This window comes from Aotus nancymaae, unplaced genomic scaffold (assembly GCF_030222135.1).
Source record: "Aotus nancymaae isolate 86718 unplaced genomic scaffold, 86718_ANA_hifiasm-v0.15.2.pri h1tg000003l, whole genome shotgun sequence".
In the NCBI taxonomy this organism is placed as follows: Eukaryota; Metazoa; Chordata; class Mammalia; order Primates; family Aotidae; genus Aotus; species Aotus nancymaae.
In genome coordinates, this window is record NW_026988414.1 from 51,064,067 (window position 1) to 51,083,476 (window position 19,410).

Here is a 19,410-nt window from a genome sequence, read left to right on the forward strand (position 1 = left end):
TGTTTCTTTTGTGGTCCCCTTCTTTCCTTCACCCTCCCTAGGGAATAATTTTTTTTCAAATTTCCTTACTGATTAAAAGAACATTTTAGACCTCTTAAATCCATTTCTTTGTTTACAGAAGCAATAAAAACTAGTTTACAATTGTTTCATGTTGCCTCAGCTTTGAACAAAGAACACTCTAGGACATCAAACTATTCCTTTGAAAAGAACAGTCTCTCAAGCAGAGCCAGACCCTTTCCCAGCCACTCCCTGAAGTTTAGACAACCAGAGCATTGCAGTGTCAAGTCTTTTTCAAAGTTAGACTATACCATGTAATCCACTCTAAGCTACTGTTTCTCAAATTGTGGGCTGGGCTTCAGGTGGAAGGGGGGCTTCCATAGGTGTTCCAATGGAACCTTATAGACTAGACTTGCAAAGGACAAAGGAGCAAGTTGTAAGGCTGAAAGAGATGGGCTCATCTACTTTTCCTTCCATCTTTCTTTCACGCTTTCAAAATATGCTCTAAATGCTGAGAAAACTCAACAAGCTACATTCTCTAAATATCTATTTTATAGAAGGCTGCTTCTCACTATTGGCTTTTTCTATCCACCCTCTTCTCTCTTTCTTAGTTCCTGAAGGATAGTATCATAGAAGATAAATAAACAAGATGGAAAGATAAAGTTTTAAAATTATTTTTCTAAATCAAAGATAAGCAATTATGGCATATCTCAGTTCCCAAGGTGCCTCTAGATACCAATAAACCTCTAATTTAAGAAGTCAGAGACAAGTAGAAATTTAAATAATGGAAACTGAAGGCCCAAAGTGTCTTATCCAAAGTCATTCCTACATTGATTGATTGATTGAGTGATGGATGGATTGAGTGATTGACTGATTGAGATCGAGTCTCATTTTGTTGTCCAGGCTGGAGTGCAGTAGTGTGATCTTGGCTCACTGCAACCTCTGCCTCTGGGTTTAAGCGATTCTCCTGCCTCAGCCTCCTGAGTAGCTGGGACTCCAGGCACGTGCCACCACACTCGGCTAATTTTTTTGTATTTTTATTAGAGATGGGGTTATAACTTGTTGGCCTTGCTGCTCTTCAACTCCTGGCCTCAAGCAGTGCGCCCCCCTCAGGCTCCCAAAGTGTTGGGATTACAGGCATAAGCCACCACGCCTGGCCCATTCCTGTCTTTAGATCCCAAAGACACAGATGGTTTTCTGTCTCAGATGATTCCCTGAGGTTCATTTTGGAGGAGGAAGAGACTGTCTGAGTCTCCTGTTCTTAATTAGCTTGTTTCTTAAAATTGATTCTCATTTTGTTGGGGTTTTTTTTGGTAAACATAAACAGTACAAAGTATAGTCTTCATAATCACTACACACCACGAAGTTCTGCTACTTGAAATAAAGCAATGAAGAAAATTATGTGTTCTAACATACAAATAATCATTCTCTCCAATGGCAATAATAAGGAAAACTTAGCATTTATATATTTGATGATCAAATTGATTCAAAAGTCAAATTGGTTAACTTCAGCATCTATTCTGTCTATATCTCCCTGTGAATGACAATTTAGAGAATATGAACATTTTGAGATAAGAATTTTTTTTTAATGTCCAGCATCCTTCCATTGTTAAAATTCCTGTATTTGCTTACTATAAAATTCAAGGCTTTCTTCCATATGTTTGCCAAATAGCCAAAGAACCTATTTATGGTCACCTACATGTATAAGATTAATAACAGAAGCACTATCAATTGTAAAAGATTAGGGCCAGGCTAGAGGGGCTCACACCTGTAATCCCAGCACTTTGAGAAGTGGAGGTGGGAGGATCACAAGGTCAAGAGATGGAGATCATCCTGGCCAACATGGTGATGCTCCATCTCTACTAAAAATACAAAAATTAGCCGGGCACGGTGGCGTGCACCTGTAGTCCCAGCTACTCAGGAGGCTGAGGCAGGAGAACTGCTTGAACCTGGGAGGCAGAGGTTGCAGTGACCCAAGATCATGCCACTGCACTCCAGCCTGGCAACAGAGCAAGACTCAGTCTCAAAAAAAAAAAAAAAAAAAGATTAGAAATAATAGGAAATTGATAAATTATGGCTCATCCACACAATGGAATATTATTCAGCTAGAAAAAAAATAGAAAGCTCTTTATATGTTTTACAGAATGAGCTCTGAATGGTTTGGATGTTTGTCTCCTCCAAATCTTATGTTGACATATGATTCCCAATGTTGGAGATGAGGCCTGGTAGGAGGTGACTGAATCATGGTGGCAGATCCCTTATGAATGGTTTAGTATCACTTCCTTGGTGATAAGTGAGTTCTTGCTCAGTTAGTTCATGAGTGTTCTCGTTGTTTAAAAACATCTTGGACCTCCCCCTCTCTCTCTTGCTCCTGGCTTCTACCATGTGATGTGCCTGCTCACCCTTTGCCTTCCACGATGACTGTAAGCTTCCTGAAGCCCTTGCCAGAAGCAGATACTGGCACGATGCTTCCTGTACAGCCTGTAGAACCATGAGCCAAAATGAATCAATTTTCTTTATAAATTAACTGGCCTTAGGTATTTCTTTATAGCAATGCAAGAAGAGCCTAATACAAGCTCCAAGATACATTTTTTCACTGAAAATGCAAATAAAGAATACTATATAACAGGTTACTATTTCTGTTTGTTAAGTGAGGAAAATATATATTTAAATACACATACATACAAATTTTCTATCATATGTTGCATAGAATATTCTAAGACCTACTAGCAGTTTGTCCTCCATGAGGAGAAAAAAACACACAGATACAGGGATAGGACAGAGGCTTTGCCTCAAATCTCCAACATGAATGTATTATTTATTTTTTTAAAAAACACATTTTCTTTTCTTTATTGAGACTGAGTGTCGCTCTGTTCCCCACGCTGGACTACAGTGGCACAATCTTAGCTTGCTGCAACCTCTATCTCCCAGGTTCAAGCAATTCTCCTGTTTCAACCTCCCAAGTAGCTGAGACTACAGGCATGCGTCACCACACCTAACTAACTTTTGTATTTTCAGTAGAGATACGGTTTCACCATGTTGGTCAGGATAGTCTCGAACTCCTGACCTCAGGTGATCCACCGCCTCAGCCTTCCAAAGTGTTGGGATTACAAGTGTAAGCCACCGTGCCCAGCCCAAAAATCACATTTTTAAATTTAAAAATAACTAAGGCTACCATTAACAACAACGGTGGAGTACACACAAAGGCTCAGGAAGACTGAACAGTTGTAATGTCTAAGGAAGAGCGTTCATGCGGAGAAACATAACTTGAACAGAAGACTGGATCTACTTTGGGAAGGGCTTTTCCTTTTGCAACCATAACTGCAAAAGGGAAAGAAAAATCAAGCAAGGCATGCTGGCACACATCTGTAGTCCCAGCTACTTAGGAGGCTGAGGCGGGAGAACTACTTGAGCCCAGGAGTTTGAGGATTCGGTGAGCTATAATAATGCCTGGGCAGCACAACAAGAGTAAGGGAGGGAGGGAGGAGGAGAAAAAGGAAAGGAAAGAGAGGGGGAGGAGAGGGGAGGTGAGAGAAGGGGAGGGGAGGGGAGGGGAGGGGAGGGGAGAGGTGAGGAGGGGAGGGGAGGGAATTAATTAACACCAAGGTGCCAAAAAAACACAAAGAAAGGATCTAAGGAAACAGGAAAGATTTATAAAGAAAGGTTAAAAGGCTAGGGTTGTTTAGCTCAAACAACTTCAAGCCCAGGAATCTTTCCACAAATAATTGTTGTTGTTGAGATGGAGTTTCACTCTGTCACCCAGGCTGGAGTACAGTGGCACAATCTCAACTCACTGGAACCTCCACCTCCTGGGTTCAAGTGATTCTTGTGCCTCAGCCTCCCAAGTAGCTGGGACTACAGGCACATGTCACCACGTTGGCTAATTTTTGTATTTTCAGTAGAGACGCAGTTTTACCATGTTGGCCAGGCTAGTCTCGAGCTCCTGACCTCAGGTGATCCACCTGCCTCAGCCTCCCAAAGTGCTAGGATTACAGGCATGAGCCACCATGCCAGGCATCTTTCCACAAATTGTGATTACAGCTGTACTCCATCTCCACTGAAGACAGGGAAAAAAAAAATTAAGTACTCAGCCCTGATGATACTATAATAAAGATGAATAAAAACCACTGGAAACTTTGGGAGGCTAAGGCAGGTAGATCATGAGGTAAGGAATTCAAGACCAGCCTGGCCAAGATAGTGAAACCCCGTCTCTACTAAAAATACAAAAATAAAATTAGGTGGGCATGGCAGGAGATGTCTATAATCCCAGCTACTCAGAAGGCTGAGGCAGAGAATTGCTTGAACCCGGGAGGTGATGGTTGCAGTGAGCCAAGATCGCACCACTGTACTCCAGCCTGGGCAACTGAGCAAGACTGCTCTGTCTCAACAACAACAACAACAACAACAACAACAACAACAACAAAAGTAGCTCCACAAAGGAGGAAGGAGGCTTGTGAGAGGTGAGGGAAAGGGGCAAGCCCAAATGATTTGAAGTAGGCAAACATTAGAACATGTAGCTCAAGACGATTTCTTGAAGCAAAGAGTAACATCTCCTTTTCAGGGAGTATTCTATAACAGAAGCTTACTGGTTCAAATATGGTCCTGTTTGACAATATTGGATCCCTGATATAGTGTCCTCTTATTCCTTGTTATTCCATTACCTCAGTCTGTAAATGGACTAAATATGGTCATACCAAACAAATTCAAAGAACAAAACATTATTAACTTGGAATAACCAGGGAAAAGACAACACTAAACCACAAAATATTTGAGAAATAAGTGCCATTATTTTCTAATACACTAATGCCAACGGCTGGCCAATGAATGCCACTCACTACAATTTATAAACTATACCATTGTGAAAGAAGCATTGCTTATGGATACCCTTCTTTCTGAAAATAAGTCAGGAATCTGCATTGCATTTTTGAACTATAAACTATTTAGCTATTTTCTTCTTAAAAAGAACAATGACAAATTTAAGTAGAGCCCCAAAACTTAAAAACAGCAAATGACCACAAATTCCAAAACTGCAGGGTTTAAATTAGCATGATCTTTTCATAATAACATAGCAACTGCATGACATTTTAAGAGCAAGAAAAACCACTGGCAAGTAGGATCAATGTTGACCCTTAATAGGGATTTACTGAATTTTTTTTCCCTAAAAGCTTAAATCATTAACTGACCAAATACTGAGGAAAAAGTACCTGGTTGATGGAATCAGGTTGAGTATCCCATTGAGAACATAGCTGAACTCTGCATGATCCTGAGCAACAAGTGCCACGAGGCCTTCACAGCAGGCTGTTCGAACCACTACATCGTCACTACAGCACTTTTCCCAGAGTAAGTTCAAAGCAGGAGTCTGAAACCAAACCAGTGATTACAAGACAATTCTGATGAGCAGCAAACACACACCTTTGGTCATTCATCAATGTGTAATCTGTTCACAGTAGGCTAGCTTTCCTATATAAAGATGATGCTCTTATTACTCTGTTCCTAGAATAATATGAAGTCAATCTTCCAAGAGAGGTAATGGATGTGTTTTGATATAGCAACTCTCTCTCACCTGGTATCGTGGCTGTAAAACAAGGCTGGCTGCAGGTAGAGGTATGACCTGAGTTCAAGCCACACAGTAAAGCTAACACTTGGCTCTAGCACGTTGCTATAACCAAATAATTTAAGCAGACACTAATAGCATCGGTTTATCAGTTAGTCTAAGTTGAAGTCCAAATACTATCTATGCTACTAGTCTTCAATGGCAATAACAGCTATTTTCAGAAAATGTTCCTGCTCTCCTACTACCAACCTCTATGGCCTACATGCACTTCACCACCACCCACAATGCCCCTGCCACAATTTGTTGAAGTCTAATGTGCGCCCAGATAGAAAAGAGAGAAAGGTCAGGCGCGGTGGTTCATTCCTGTAATCCCAGCACTTTAGGAGGCCGAGGTGAGTAGATCACAAGGTCAGTAGTTCAAAACCAGCCTGGCCAACAGTCAACATGGTGAAAACCTGTCTCTACTAAATATGCAAAAAGTAGCTGGGCATGGTAGCCTATAATCCCAGCTACTCAGGAGGTTGAGGCAGGAGAATTGCTTGAACCTGGGAGGCAGAAGTTGCAGTAAGCCGAGACTATGCCACTGCACTCCAGCCTAGGCAACAGAACAAGACTCCATCTCAAGTTAAAAAAAAAAAAAAAAAAGAAAGAGAGAGAAGTAGGACAGGCCACCAGCAAGCTGCTCATCACATAGCTACCCCCCCAAAAAAAGCCTAGGAAAACTATTTTGCCCAAGAAAGAAACTGACGTTTTCCCCCTCACACTGTGAATCTGTCTTTATTGATAGAAAAGCATGAAAAGGACATATAAGTAAATATAAGTTTTCATTTTGGAAAAATCTATCAAAGCAGGGGTTCTAGCTTTTATAATTTTCTCAGGAACCCAGGATCACCAAAAAGGTTTACTGCTAACAATAAACCTATATATGACTGTATTGTGAATAAAGTCCATTTACACTTACACACAATTGTATTTAAAAAAAAAAAAAAAGAACAAATAATGAAGTGATTTTTCCTTTTTCCTGATACAACTTATTAGGGAAATACATAATTTTGGAAAAATTAATTCCCTGGCCCCCAAAGAATAACTATTAATAAAAGAAGGAAAATCAAGGCCAGGTGCTGTGGCTCATGCCTGTAATTCCAACAGTTTGGGATTTCCAAATAAGGTTGGAAGTTTGAGACCAGCCTGGCCAACATGGTACAACCCCATCTCTACTAAAAATACACAAAATTAGCTGGGCATAGTGATGCATGCCTGTAATCCCAGCTCCTCGGGAGGCTGAGACATGAGAATTGCTTGAACCTGGAAGACAGAAATTGCAGTGAGCTGAGATCGTGTCACTCACTCCAGGTTGGGTGACAGAGCCAGACTCTGTCTCAAAAAAAGAAAAGAAAAGTAAAGAAAATCAACATCATTTCATACCCACTTTCCCTCTGTAGCTGGCAGAGAATCTTTTCAATCTTAGCATCCCACTATTAAAATAACAATACAGTTAATAGTCACTACAGGAAGGAAATACTTAAATTCCACTTCACCTTTTATTCAGAAGGACATTGTATTCAGCTATATTGACAATATCAAAAGGCTCTAAATGTCATTACTCTATTACTACGCCGGAAAAACAAAACAAATGAATAAATAAACTGCTGCTTCAGGTAATACTGGTAGAAGAGGAAACAGTTACAGTTTCATTTTTAGTAGAAGAGGAAACAGTTACAGGGATTTGACATTCAATAAATCCTGGCAGTTTAAGTAAAACCACTAGATCTTTTCAAAGTACACAATGTTATTACAGACAGGATTAGGGTCAGAGTTCTCAGAAAACCTAATTTATATGACTACATACAAATACCAGACAAATGCCAGTTAGTGAAGTTTGTTCTACATTTACTTCAATATGTCTGCGGAAGCGATAAAGAAATGTAACTTGGAGCAGCTAATCAAAAAGAATGTGAGAAAAAGAAAATCAATTTATTTCTCCTGTGGAAAAAAAAAGAATCTTATTTCCATCACTTATGTTCCCCATAGAGGACACTTGAGAACACCTCTCCTAAGAAGAGTTTCCCAACTAGCAAGTCAAAATACACAACACTGATCAACCAAGTCCCAAGTGGTATATCTCAGTAAGCTGGCATTGCTTCAACTCTGAGCACTCACCTGCTATTTGTGTTAGGATGGAATTTTTCAGCTTTGATTGTCAATGTATGACCTTTCCAGCTAAGAACTCACAACTGGGGCTGAGCTGAAGCATGAGAAATCTACATCCAAACAGGGCCACTCTGTTCCTTCTCTTCATTAACCAAAATGATTCCCTCAGAGGTAACTATCAATCTTCTCTAAAGCATGCCTTCTCTCATTCCACCCATATTATTTTTCATCAATAGTTATAAGAATACTCCTCTCCATCCCTCCATGTCTCACTCCTAGAGTGTGTTTTCATAAATTTAAAACTTTTTAAATGCTATACATTAAAAACAAGGCAAAGAAACAAAAAGGGCAATGAAGTTCTCACAATTCAAAAACATTTCTACTATGATCTGAACTATCAGGGAAACAAGACAGGTGCATATGTGATCCAGCTAGTAGGTATCTTATCTGAAGAGAATTAAACCATAAAGTTAAACACAGACCTGATCTGTAGATTGGTGAATCTTTTCTGAAAAACCATTTTCCTTTAGGACTGCAGCAAGAAGATGACCCACAGCCTAAAAAACAAGTAAAATTAATGAACACAGTCCCTTAGAAGTTCTTTCCAAATATCAATACTAGTTGATATGAGTATGCCAGGTAGTCAATTGGGAATAAATAAAATTTTCATTTATTAAGTATGTGCTATGTAGAAGGCATCGAATTAAGCACTCCACATACATAATTTCTAATCTTTAGAATAGCCCTCAAGGTAGGCATAGCTATCCCAGGTTACCAATAAGCAACTATAGTTCCTAGAAGTTAAGAAAACTGCCAGACGTTTGGTTAAAATTGCTGTCAGTATCAGAAGATAACTCCATTAAACCATGAATGAGAAACCCCATCGTTTTTTAAATCATCTTTGCATTGAAATGAAATCCATCACGCTTCACTACACCATTAACGAAGATGAAGAAACTCATCTTTATGACTATAGCCCGCAAAGATGTGAATCAAAAGGGAGGGCTTCCCTCCACCACCACCCTTCTCCTTCCTCTAGGTCATATAATTTTGATTTCTTTATCATTTTTTTCATAGGTTTCAGTCCTTAAATTCAATTTAAATGTAAGCTTTCATTCTCATAAATCTCTAAAATTTTCCCATATCCTGTTTTAGTCAAAAAAACCCAAAATTAAATTCGAGACTTTTACAGGAGTGCTGGTTACATAAAGACATAAATATCATTACCTCCTACTACTTCAACTTTAGTGCCCTAGTTCTTCAGCACTAGCCAGTACTACTGCCTTAGAGTCAATAGGCTAGCAACAATCATACCCATTCTGTGTATGGGTTGGGAAAACTTCACTACTGCAACAACTGTCCATCCTGCACTTGGGACCAAATTATGGTATAGCTGTGAATAGCTGTCAGTCTTCCAAAGTCTCCAGAAAAGCTCAAATAAAAACACAGCACCCACTCCTTCCTCATTTTTCTCTTCAAATTTCACACGTTGGAACTGATTTAAGACCACAGCGCTTGTGGTCTCAGTTTTGCAATAAAAGTCATTCATTTACATGAATATTAAGTTTAGTCCAACTTACTGTCTCTTATCTCCTAGTAAAAGGAATAGTAACAAGAACTGAGTGCCCATGGATAAGTTGAGCTCCTGTTTTACAAAATATGCTATACTTCATTGAATGTAACTGATCATGAACTGCAAGTTGCACCATTATATTGTGTACCACTAAGAAAGAAGAAAGGCTGCCAATTAGTCTGTGATATACAATGCTTCTTTTAAGTTAGAATTTTGATTTTATATTCACACAAGAGCTCTTTTAGACTCGTGTAGAAAATCATGCCCAAGTTCACAAATGTGCAGGCAATACCAACTGTATCTCAACTACTGCCATCATTACTAGATGCAATCCAATTTCAAAGATGTTAAAATCTTTAAAAAAAAAAAAAGTGCATGAATCAATGAAATATGGTGCTAACACTGAGCAGTGGTTACAGAAGAACAATAAGAAATATTTGCAAAGTACAGAACACAAACACAAGAACCTAATAAAACCAATATGAAACACAATAGGGACAAAGAAAAAGCTATAGTCCATATTTAGAAAAAGAACTAAAAGAAAAGAAGCTTAATTCCCATTCTCTACCAGGTTCAATTTCTCTAATACATTTTTCATTTCATCTTCTAACAAATCGAAGATACTAGCCTAAACTGATTTTTTAAAATACAAAACCCAAGGATAAATCAGCCTACATTGCTACTTAAGTGTTCTAAAACAGAATTCAAATAGACATCCTGCACTAAACAATACATATATACTTTTCACCTAATTTAACAGTAACACAGATGGGTATTTCTTGATTATCTATGCTAACAAAGAGACCCCAGACACAGAAAAATAAAACTGTGAACAGTATCCTCCAAGCGTTCATCTTCTTCTTCATGGTCCTGTAGGATATGACTCCAACCCAGCCAGGTAGAAGGGAATCTTGCATAAGGAGTGTTCTACTCCTCATGGAAGGGTTCCCCACTACCCAGCTAAGTCAATTCCCACAGCAGGCATCTTCGAAGTTAACTGTTGAAAGTATCCAAGGTGCCGTACGTTGTTAAGTCTTCAAGGTGGTGTCTGCTGGTCTGTTAGCTTTACTCTCACAAGAAAAGACAGTAAGCTATTATAATACCTTGCTTAACCAGAATGCTTCTAGTTAGCTAAGGCTAACCAGAAAACCATCTTTGTTTTAACTATTTAATTATCGAAAAGCTCATTAAAGTTACCACAATCTCTTCAGTAGACACATCAAATTTTTTAATCCAAGATATTTTACTTATTAAATGTCATTATTACAAAAATCTATATAATGTGTAAGATATATCTTATTAAATATTAATCCCTCATACTCTGTGGACATATAACTATTTACCTCTGTTCCCAATAATTATAGGCCAAAAAAAAAGGAACGAACATATCTCAAGGCCTACTAGTTAATCAAGGTTTTATTATTGATAGGAAGAAAAGTATGATACATAAATAGAAGCTGAGATTGATCAATTTCAAATATTTGCTTTCTTAGTGAAATATATATTTTCAAATTATCTCATAAAAGTTGTTTGATAAAATAATATAAATCTCTACATGTAGAATAAAAATTTAATGTTAAATATATAAAGTTCAGTTAACAATTCACAGAACAGGTGTATTTGTTGCCATGAGCAAAAATAAACAAACAAAATTACCTGTGATTGGATAAGAGAATTTGGAAATTCAAACCTTTTCCTGATATCATCTGACATTTTTGCTTCTCTTATATGTATGTATGCAGTTTCTGTAACCAAAACAAAAGAATATTTGTTAGTCTTCCAACTGGTCTGAATTGGGGCTCCAATTAATTATTCCTCAAATAATGTGAATGTAATCCATTCCAAAGACAACAATAGAAATAAAGCACAGGGCTCTGCAAAGTAATCCTTGGCATAACTTCATTGTCATTCAGCACTCAAATGTCATGATTGATAAATAAACTAAAAATGCCCAACCGCTCTTGGTTTTTCCCATGAGAGCTAATCCTGAAAAAAATTAATTCACATTATGGAAATGCAAAAAAAATATCCAAAAGTTCAACCACACATTTGAAACAGAAATTAATTCTTTTGTGGATCAAAACTTATAAGGAGAGTCAAACTGTCATAAAATTACTTCAACTACAGCTCACTTTGGCACAAGCTTTCATTTAAGCACTAATCCAACTGCTAGTGACAAGTGTGAAGCCTAGGCGAACTTTTTTCAAGAAGTATAGAAAAGACCTAGAAATTCACACATTAAAACAGATTGCTTGCTTCCTAAAGGAGGAACAGCAAGCAATTAGCACCAACTTTTAATATTTACATCTCACTTCTCATTCCTACTGGGCTCACAAAAAGAAAATAAAAGAGAAAAGAAAAGCAAGCAAAAGGGATGGGAAGGGCAGGTGGTAAAGCAGAAGCATGGAACTAATAAGAGGATTTCCTAAGGATCCTAATTTATCCCATTTCCATGAAGCACTAAACCTACCAAATTACACTACTATGAAAAATAGGGTTCTCTAAATCACCTACTTATTATAATTAAAATTAAAATTTATATCAATAAACAACCCTAGATTAACTTATAAAAATAGCAAGCAGAAAAACCAAGCTCCCTTGATCTCAAAAAACAAAGCGTATTGGAATGAACCGGCAGCCTTTTCTAACTAAGGGTTGAACGACCCAAATCCAAAATGTCACAAAATCTGAAACTTTTTGAGTGCTGATGTGACACTCAAGGGAAATGTTGGGGCATTTTGGATTTTCAGATTAGGATATTCAACCCGTTTAAAGCATATGCAAATATTCCAAAATTAAAAAAAAAAAAAATTCCAAATCCAAATTCAAAACACTTCTGGTCCCAAGCATTTCAGATAAGGAATAATCAACCTGTACTTTCCACCCTTTTATCCAAAACTAAACTCCCTGAATGGGTAATTTATCCTGGTCTTTTTCTTCAACATCTATGTCCAACTTTCCTCCCCAAATCTGACATTCCACAACACTGAAACAACTTGTTCTAAGATTGCAAACTAATTTCCTATCTAAATCTACTTATTAGCTTAAGCAGGTCAAAATTTTTTAATTCCCGATTGTGTCAATCACAACTTTCTTGTAATTTTCTCCTCCTTTGAATTCCATTATACATAGAATCTCCTACAGTGTGTCCCTGGGAAACACGGGTAAAAAGAAAATCTCCATGGGGGGAAAAGAAGATTCAATGGGGACATATATTCCCATCTTGAAGATTCATTCACTCATTTAACAAACACTTATTAGTTGCCTATTGTGTGTCTGGCACAGTTCTAGGTGCTTGAGTTATATCAGTGAATAAAATAGGCAAAAATGTCTGCATTCATGGAGCTTACAGTCTAGTAGAATGCAGCAGATAATTTTTTAAACAAATAATATATAAAATATGTTAGAATACAGTAAGGGCTATTTTAAAAAAAAGAAAGTAAAGCAGAATAAAGGGGATGAGAAATGGGAAAAGTACACACTTTGTATTTTAAATATGGTGGTCGGGGTCAGTATCTTCTAGAGAGGGTGGCATGTGAACAGGCTTAAAGGAGGAAAGGAAGTTAGGTTAACCAAACAGATTATCTAGGGCAAAGAGTGTCATAGGCACAGGAAAAGCTCTAAACTAATAAATTGCTTAAGCCCTGTCTTAGGAAGAACAAAGAGATGTGCGTGGAGCAGAGTGAAGGAGGAAAAGAATGGTAAATCAGGTCAGAGAATCAATGAGAAGCTGGGTCATAAAATGCCTTGCAGGCCACTAGAGGGAGTGACATAATTATCCTGAGTAAAATGAGAAGCTACTGCACAAATAGGGGGTAAGATTTCAATAGAATCACTTGAGGTACGAAGGGGTCAGATTCTGGATATATTTGAAAAAAAAAGCCAATGTGGCTGCTAATGGATCAGATAAGGGTATAGGAGAATGGGCCAGGTACAGTGGCTCATGCCTATAATCCCAGCACCTTGGCAGGCCGAGGCAGGCAGATCACCTGAGGTCAGGAGTTCGAGACCAGTCTTGCCAGCATGGTGAAACCCCGTCTCTGCTAAAAATACAGTCAAACTGGAGTGCAGTGACGCAATCTCGGCTCACTGCAACCTTCACCTCCCAGGTTCAGAAGATTCTCCTGCCTCAGCCTTCTGAGTAGCCGGTATTATATGCACCCACCACCATGCTCAGCTAATTTTTGTATTTTTAGTAGAGACAGGTTTCACCATGTTGGCCATGCTGATCTCAAACTCCTAACCTCAAGTGATCTACCCCCAAAGTGCTGGGATTACAGGCATGAGCCACCATGCTCAGCCTGAGCAATTTCATTTTTAATCTCAATTCCTTTGGCCATTTTACCCATGGAACAATACAACTTTTATATTACTTCTTACCATGGCATTTTTTACTGAAAAGAAAAGACAGAGCTGCCATCAACTGAGATGGGGAACCAAGTTTTGTGAGGAAGACAAGAAATTCCATTTTGGACAGTTAAATTTTAGATGCTTCATAGATAGCCCAAGGGGAAATGTCTCATAGAAAGTCAAATACAGGAATCTAAACTTGGAGGGAAACAGCTTATTGGAGATATAAATAATGGTCTATATTATTAAAGAACATGAGAGGGTCTAAAACAATAAGTCTTTTTAACTTTGCTTAACCCAGAATTTATCAAACCTATCTGGCCGTGCAACAATGGAAATACCTGCTAACCATCTATACTATCAGTCTGTCCTGGGATACACATTGGGAAACACTGTTTCACTGACTCCTGTTCCTCCATCCACTCTGCTTCTCCAGTGCTATCTTCTTTCCTGGAGGCACTCCCTAGCCACTCTGCCTTGTGCTGTTGTCCCTCCATACAAAGCCTGCCACAGTTATCAGCCATCATCTAGCACAGTTCTCCAAACATTTCTATACTTTCTCTTAGTAGGCTCTAAAACACCAGAAACTAGGGATGTCAAAAACAAAACACATATTTCCTTTCAAAAAAACTGTCACTTCAGTTCATTTTTCTCCAGTTCTCCTCTCACAACTTCCTTCACCACCACTCTCTAAATCCAGTCAGCCACAAAACTGGCTTCCTTCTTTCCAGCATCTCAGAGGCTACTCTTCCTCTTCGTTCTACAGTCATCATCGTAGTTCCCCAAACCAGGCTTACTCCAGTAATTGCTTAGTCTTGGGGCTCTATATGCTGAGTTCGTACACTGCTCTTAGATAAACTGTACTGAAATACTGTTCCCATCACATCACTCCCCTGTGAAAAATCCATAGTGGATTTGCAATTGTCTGTCAGATTAAATGCAAATTCTGATGCCTAGCTTTTATGCCTTCCTATCAACAGTCTTACCCATAAAACTTCATTTTCACTGCTGTAATTCTAATCTTGCTAAAACAGTTTCCAAAATGGTCCCACGTTCAAAATCTGCACAGTCCTACAGGATTTTATTTCTTCTCTCCCACATAAAATGTCTTTTCTATGCCGCCACTGCTTAAATATTAAACTCCTTTCATAGCACATCTCTGTTAAGCCTCTTCCAACTGGCTACATGTAACAGTAATCATACTGCTTTATAATCAGTGTTATTGCATTTGGTCTAACCCACATGTAACTATTTATATCGGGACTAGAAATCTTTTTTCTGTAAAGGGCCAGAAAGCAACTACTCAAGTCTGCCACTGTAGCAATAAGCAAATACATAAATACAACGACTATAGCTGTGTTCTGATAAAACATTATTTACAAAAAGAAGTGGGTGGGCCATAGTTTGCTAACTCCCAGGATATGTAACTATCTTTAAATTAGTTTACAAAATTTGACATAATTCCTACAATTAACATTCAAATTTGGCCCTGTGCTCCCAGGCAGCTAGGGCAAATAGACAAACAAAATAAATGATACCTCTTTTATAATCTAAAAGATAAGAAATGTCCTGTCTCAAAGAAAACAAATTTTTTTTGCCCTTAAACTCTGAAGGAAATTTCTCACATTGGGCTTTATAAATGGAACACACAATGATATACCAGGCAGTATTCTCAAAAACAAAAACAAAAGGAAATGTTGCATTATTATTATTTTTTTTAAGATGGAATTACGCTCTTGTTGCCCAAGCTGGAGTGCAATGCCATGGTATCAGCTCACTGCAGCCTCCACCTCTGGGTTCAAGTGATTCTCCTGCCTCAGCCTCCCGAGTAACTGGGATTACAGGTGCCCACCACCATGCCCAGCTAATTTTTTGTATTTTTAGAGAGTTTTACCATGTTGGCCAGGGTGGTCTCGAACTCCTGACCTCAGATGACCCAGATCCCAAAGTGCAGGGATTACAGGTGTGAGCCACTGCAACTAGTCATGTTACTTCTTTTTAAAGTAATCCCTGGATAAAGTCACAGGCATAATGTGACATGTTTTCCGCAAAAAAAAAAAAAAAAAAAAACTCAGCTACTGGGATTCAAGTACAGAGTTTTCTGATGATCTAATCTAATTCAACAGAAGACTGACTTTATAGTATTCAGAGAAGTAGGTATATGTCACCAAATAGAATCACTTAATTATCAATGATGATAGCTACACAGAAGAAGATGTGGGGCTATGTGCTCTGATCCAGGCCCAGAATGCTGGAATTCCAACATGGTTTTAGGTACCAGGCGAGCAGCTGCTTAAGTTAATAGCTTATTATAGAAGTGAAGAAGCTGAGCTATCCAAAAAGATGTCCTTGTTTTCAGGAGACAGGCCACTGTGGTAAAAGAGTGTTGTTTTTATCCAAATTACCTAAGTATAGATGACAAATACCAAAGATTACAAAAGACAGCCCTAATTTCAGTGTGACACCTCAGAGGATGAATATGTTTTTTAAATCTGTAGTAACTTTACCTTTCCTAAAAAATGGCCATTAAGCATTCTCAAAAACCACCACCCAAGCTGCAAAGGATTTTATATCATCCTTGATTTGTTATCCCTGGGCTACAAATTTCAAGTGTCTTTCATTTGCTGAAGACTTATATTTCAAGGTTAATCACAACCATTGGCCTTTCAAGGTATAAAAATATCATATCCTATTAGGGAATTTCAAAAAAGAGTACACATGCTCACTAGCATTGGCAAGTGTAGCATGTGCCCTTTTTTTTTTTTAAGAGACAGACACAGGGTTCATTTTGTCACCCAGTCTAGACAGCAATCTACTTTATTTTTAAACTCAATTTCCTTTGGATATTTTATACATTAAGGAAAAACAATTTATATATTACTTCTTGTCATGCCATTCTTACTAAAAGGAAACTGGTAACAATATAATCCATAAACCACATGCTACAAAAATGCGTGTCTGATTTTAAAAGATTTATCTCCACCTGTCAGTATGCCTTTTTTGTCTGTCTAAATCTAAATCGGAAAGATAATTTTTAACAAGGTCTTTAAGTTCCCAGTGAATCAAAGCAGTTGTTTAATGTAAGCAATTATCACATTATCTGGCAAGGTATTTCAGCCCCATAAAAACACTTCCAAGAAAATTAATCTATCATATAAATTTCACTAATAAAAGAGCAGTAGATAGATAAAACACTCTGGATTTTCAACTTTCTTTCTCAATAGTTCCTCTAGGACACTGTACAACTACATATCACACAAAAGTACTTAATGTCAAACCTCAAATGAAGGACACAATCTGAAGATTTGAGGAAATCTAATGATTATGAAAACCCAGCAGAGAGAGTAACCGATTATACAAGTTAGTAGGAAGAGGAGGGTCCTATGGTCACAAAGAAAGACATTTGACTTCAAGCACTATTGACTACCAAATTTCTATACAGGAAGGGCTCAAGAGCAGTCATCTGGCTGAAACTCAGGGCTATACAGAATACACTTTTTTTTCTTAAGAGACAGAGTCTCGCTCTGTCACTCAGGCTGGAGTACAGTGACACAATCATAAGTCACTACAGCCTCAAACTCCTGGGTTCAAGCGATCCTCCCATGTTCAGCCTTTCAAGTAGCTGGGACTACAGGCATACACCACCATGCCTGGATAAAGTTTTTTGTTTGTTTGTTTTTTATTTTTGTAGCGATGGGTACTCCCTCTGTTCCTCAGGCTGGTTGGTCTCAGACTCCTGGGCTCAAGTGATGCCCCCACCCCCAGCCTTGCAAAGCACTGGGCTTACTACAGATGTGAGTCACCACATCCAGCCCAGAGTACATTCTTTTTTTTTTTTTATTGCATTTTAGGTTTTGGGGTACATGTGAAAAACATGCAAGATCGTTGTATAGGTGCATACGTGGCAGTGTGATTTGCTGCCTTCCTCCCCTTCACCTATATCTGGCATTTCTCCCCATGCTATCTCTCCCCAACTCCCCACGCCCCGATGTCCCCCCCACTCCCCCCCAACAGACCCCAGTGTATACTGCTCCCCTCCCTGTGTCCATGTGTTCCCATTGTTCAACACCCGTCTATGAGTGAGAACATGCGGTGTTTGATTTTGTGTTCTTGTGTCAGTTTGCCGAGAATGATAGTTTCCAGGTTCATCCATGTCCCTACAAAGGACGCGAGCTCATCGTTTTTGATGGCTGCATAATATTCCATGGTGTATATGTGCCACATTTTCCCTGTCCAGTCTATCATCGATGGGCATTTGGGTTGGTTCCAGGTCTTTGCTATTGTAAACTGTGCTGCAATGAACATTCACGTGCATGTGTCCTTATAGCAGAACAATTTATAATCCTTTGGATATATACCCAGTAATGGGATTGCTGGGTCAAATGGAATTTCTATTTCTAGGTCCTTGAGGAATCGCCACACTGTCTTCCACAATGGTTGAACTAATTTACACTCCCACCAACAGTGTAAAAGTGTTCCTATTTCTCCACATCCTCTCCAGCATCTGTTGTCTCCAGATTTTTTAATGATCGCCGTTCTAACTGGAGTGAGATGGTATCTCAATGTAGTTTTGATTTGCATTTCTCTAATGACCAGTGATGATGAGCATTTTTTCATATGCTTGTTGGCCTCATGTATGTCTTCTTTTGTAAAGTATCTGTTCATATCCTTCGCCCACTTTTGAATGGGCTTGTTTGTTTTTTTCTTGTAAATCTGTTTTAGTTCTTTGTAGATTCTGGATATCAGCCCTTTGTCAGATAGGTAGGCTGCAAAAATTTTTTCTCATTCTGTTGGTTGCCGATTCACTCTAATGACTGTTTCTTTTGCCATGTAGAAGCTGTGGAGTTTGATTAGGTCCTATTTGTCTATTTTGGCTTTTGTTGCCAATGCTTTTGGTGTTTTGGTCATTCTTAAAGCTAGTTTACATGAGCAGTATCATCAGTAAACTGATAAAATGGCTGATAAAAAAGGATTACTTCATTCACATTAATGGGCTCTATGTTTTAGAGACACAAAATCCAGGATTTTCTCTAACATTTTATTAACTATTCCAATTATCAGTTATGGAATTTACCTAGTTTCTTCCTCCCACAAATTAAGCTATGGAACCATCAGCCTAAAACCATACTTTTAAACACACATTTTGACAATTTTTATCCTTTTTATTACTTTTTGTGGATGGCTTACAGAAAAGCTGATGGGAACCATCAATAAACTTTGAGCTGATTTTATAAATTTATTTAAGACTATAGCTCAAGGGTGGATTCTAGAGTCACCTAGCTGATTGATCCTCAAAAAAGAGGGGAAAAAAATCTGCCTATACTTTTCAAATGCCTACCTTGTTCTACTGTCTAGTTGATCTCTTTCTCATTCTTCTGCTGCTTAGCTTCTCACCCATCGCTTCCCAGTCCCTAAGTATTTCTGTATATCCTCTCTAAGATCAGGCAGCTTGATTCTCTTTCATCACCTTGTATTAAATTCTGACACCTGCTCACACTTAGCCTCAGCTCCTGCTTCAAAAGCTTAAAAATCCAACTGCCACCTACACTCCCAAATTAACAGGACATGATAATTAGAATCTTTTTAACCACAGTTGACCCTTGAAGAAAGGGTCCACTTATACATGGCTTTTCTTCCACCTCTGGCACCCCTGAGACAGCAAGACCAACCTCCCCTTCTTTCTCTTCCTTACCCTACCCAACGTGAAAGTGAAGATGAAGACTTTTATGGTGATCCACTTCCACTTAGTGAATAGTAAACATATTTTCTCTTCTTTATGATTTGC

The 19,410-nt window shown here is 38.4% G+C and overlaps 1 protein-coding gene across 7 annotated transcripts in view; it reads right to left on the reverse strand.

Annotated features, from left to right (window-relative positions):
- Nucleotides 1–19,410, reverse strand: part of FOCAD (focadhesin) — a 315,851-nt gene that overhangs the window by 273,923 nt on the left and 22,518 nt on the right. For 6 of the 7 annotated variants that reach the window (XR_010344245.1, XM_012449997.2, XM_064381096.1 and 3 more), the window contains exons 2-4: nucleotides 10,932–11,020; nucleotides 8,185–8,259; nucleotides 5,202–5,356 (exon numbers count right to left, since the gene is read on the reverse strand). Coding sequence is in view for 6 of the 7 variants with exons in the window: in XM_064381096.1 (XP_064237166.1) it covers nucleotides 5,202–5,356; nucleotides 8,185–8,259; nucleotides 10,932–11,020 (319 nt within the window). In the remaining variant the exon portion in view is untranslated. Of the gene's footprint in view, nucleotides 1–5,201; nucleotides 5,357–8,184; nucleotides 8,260–10,931; nucleotides 11,021–15,519; nucleotides 15,678–19,410 lie in introns of those variants that run through there. The other variant, XM_064381081.1, reaches the window with a different exon arrangement.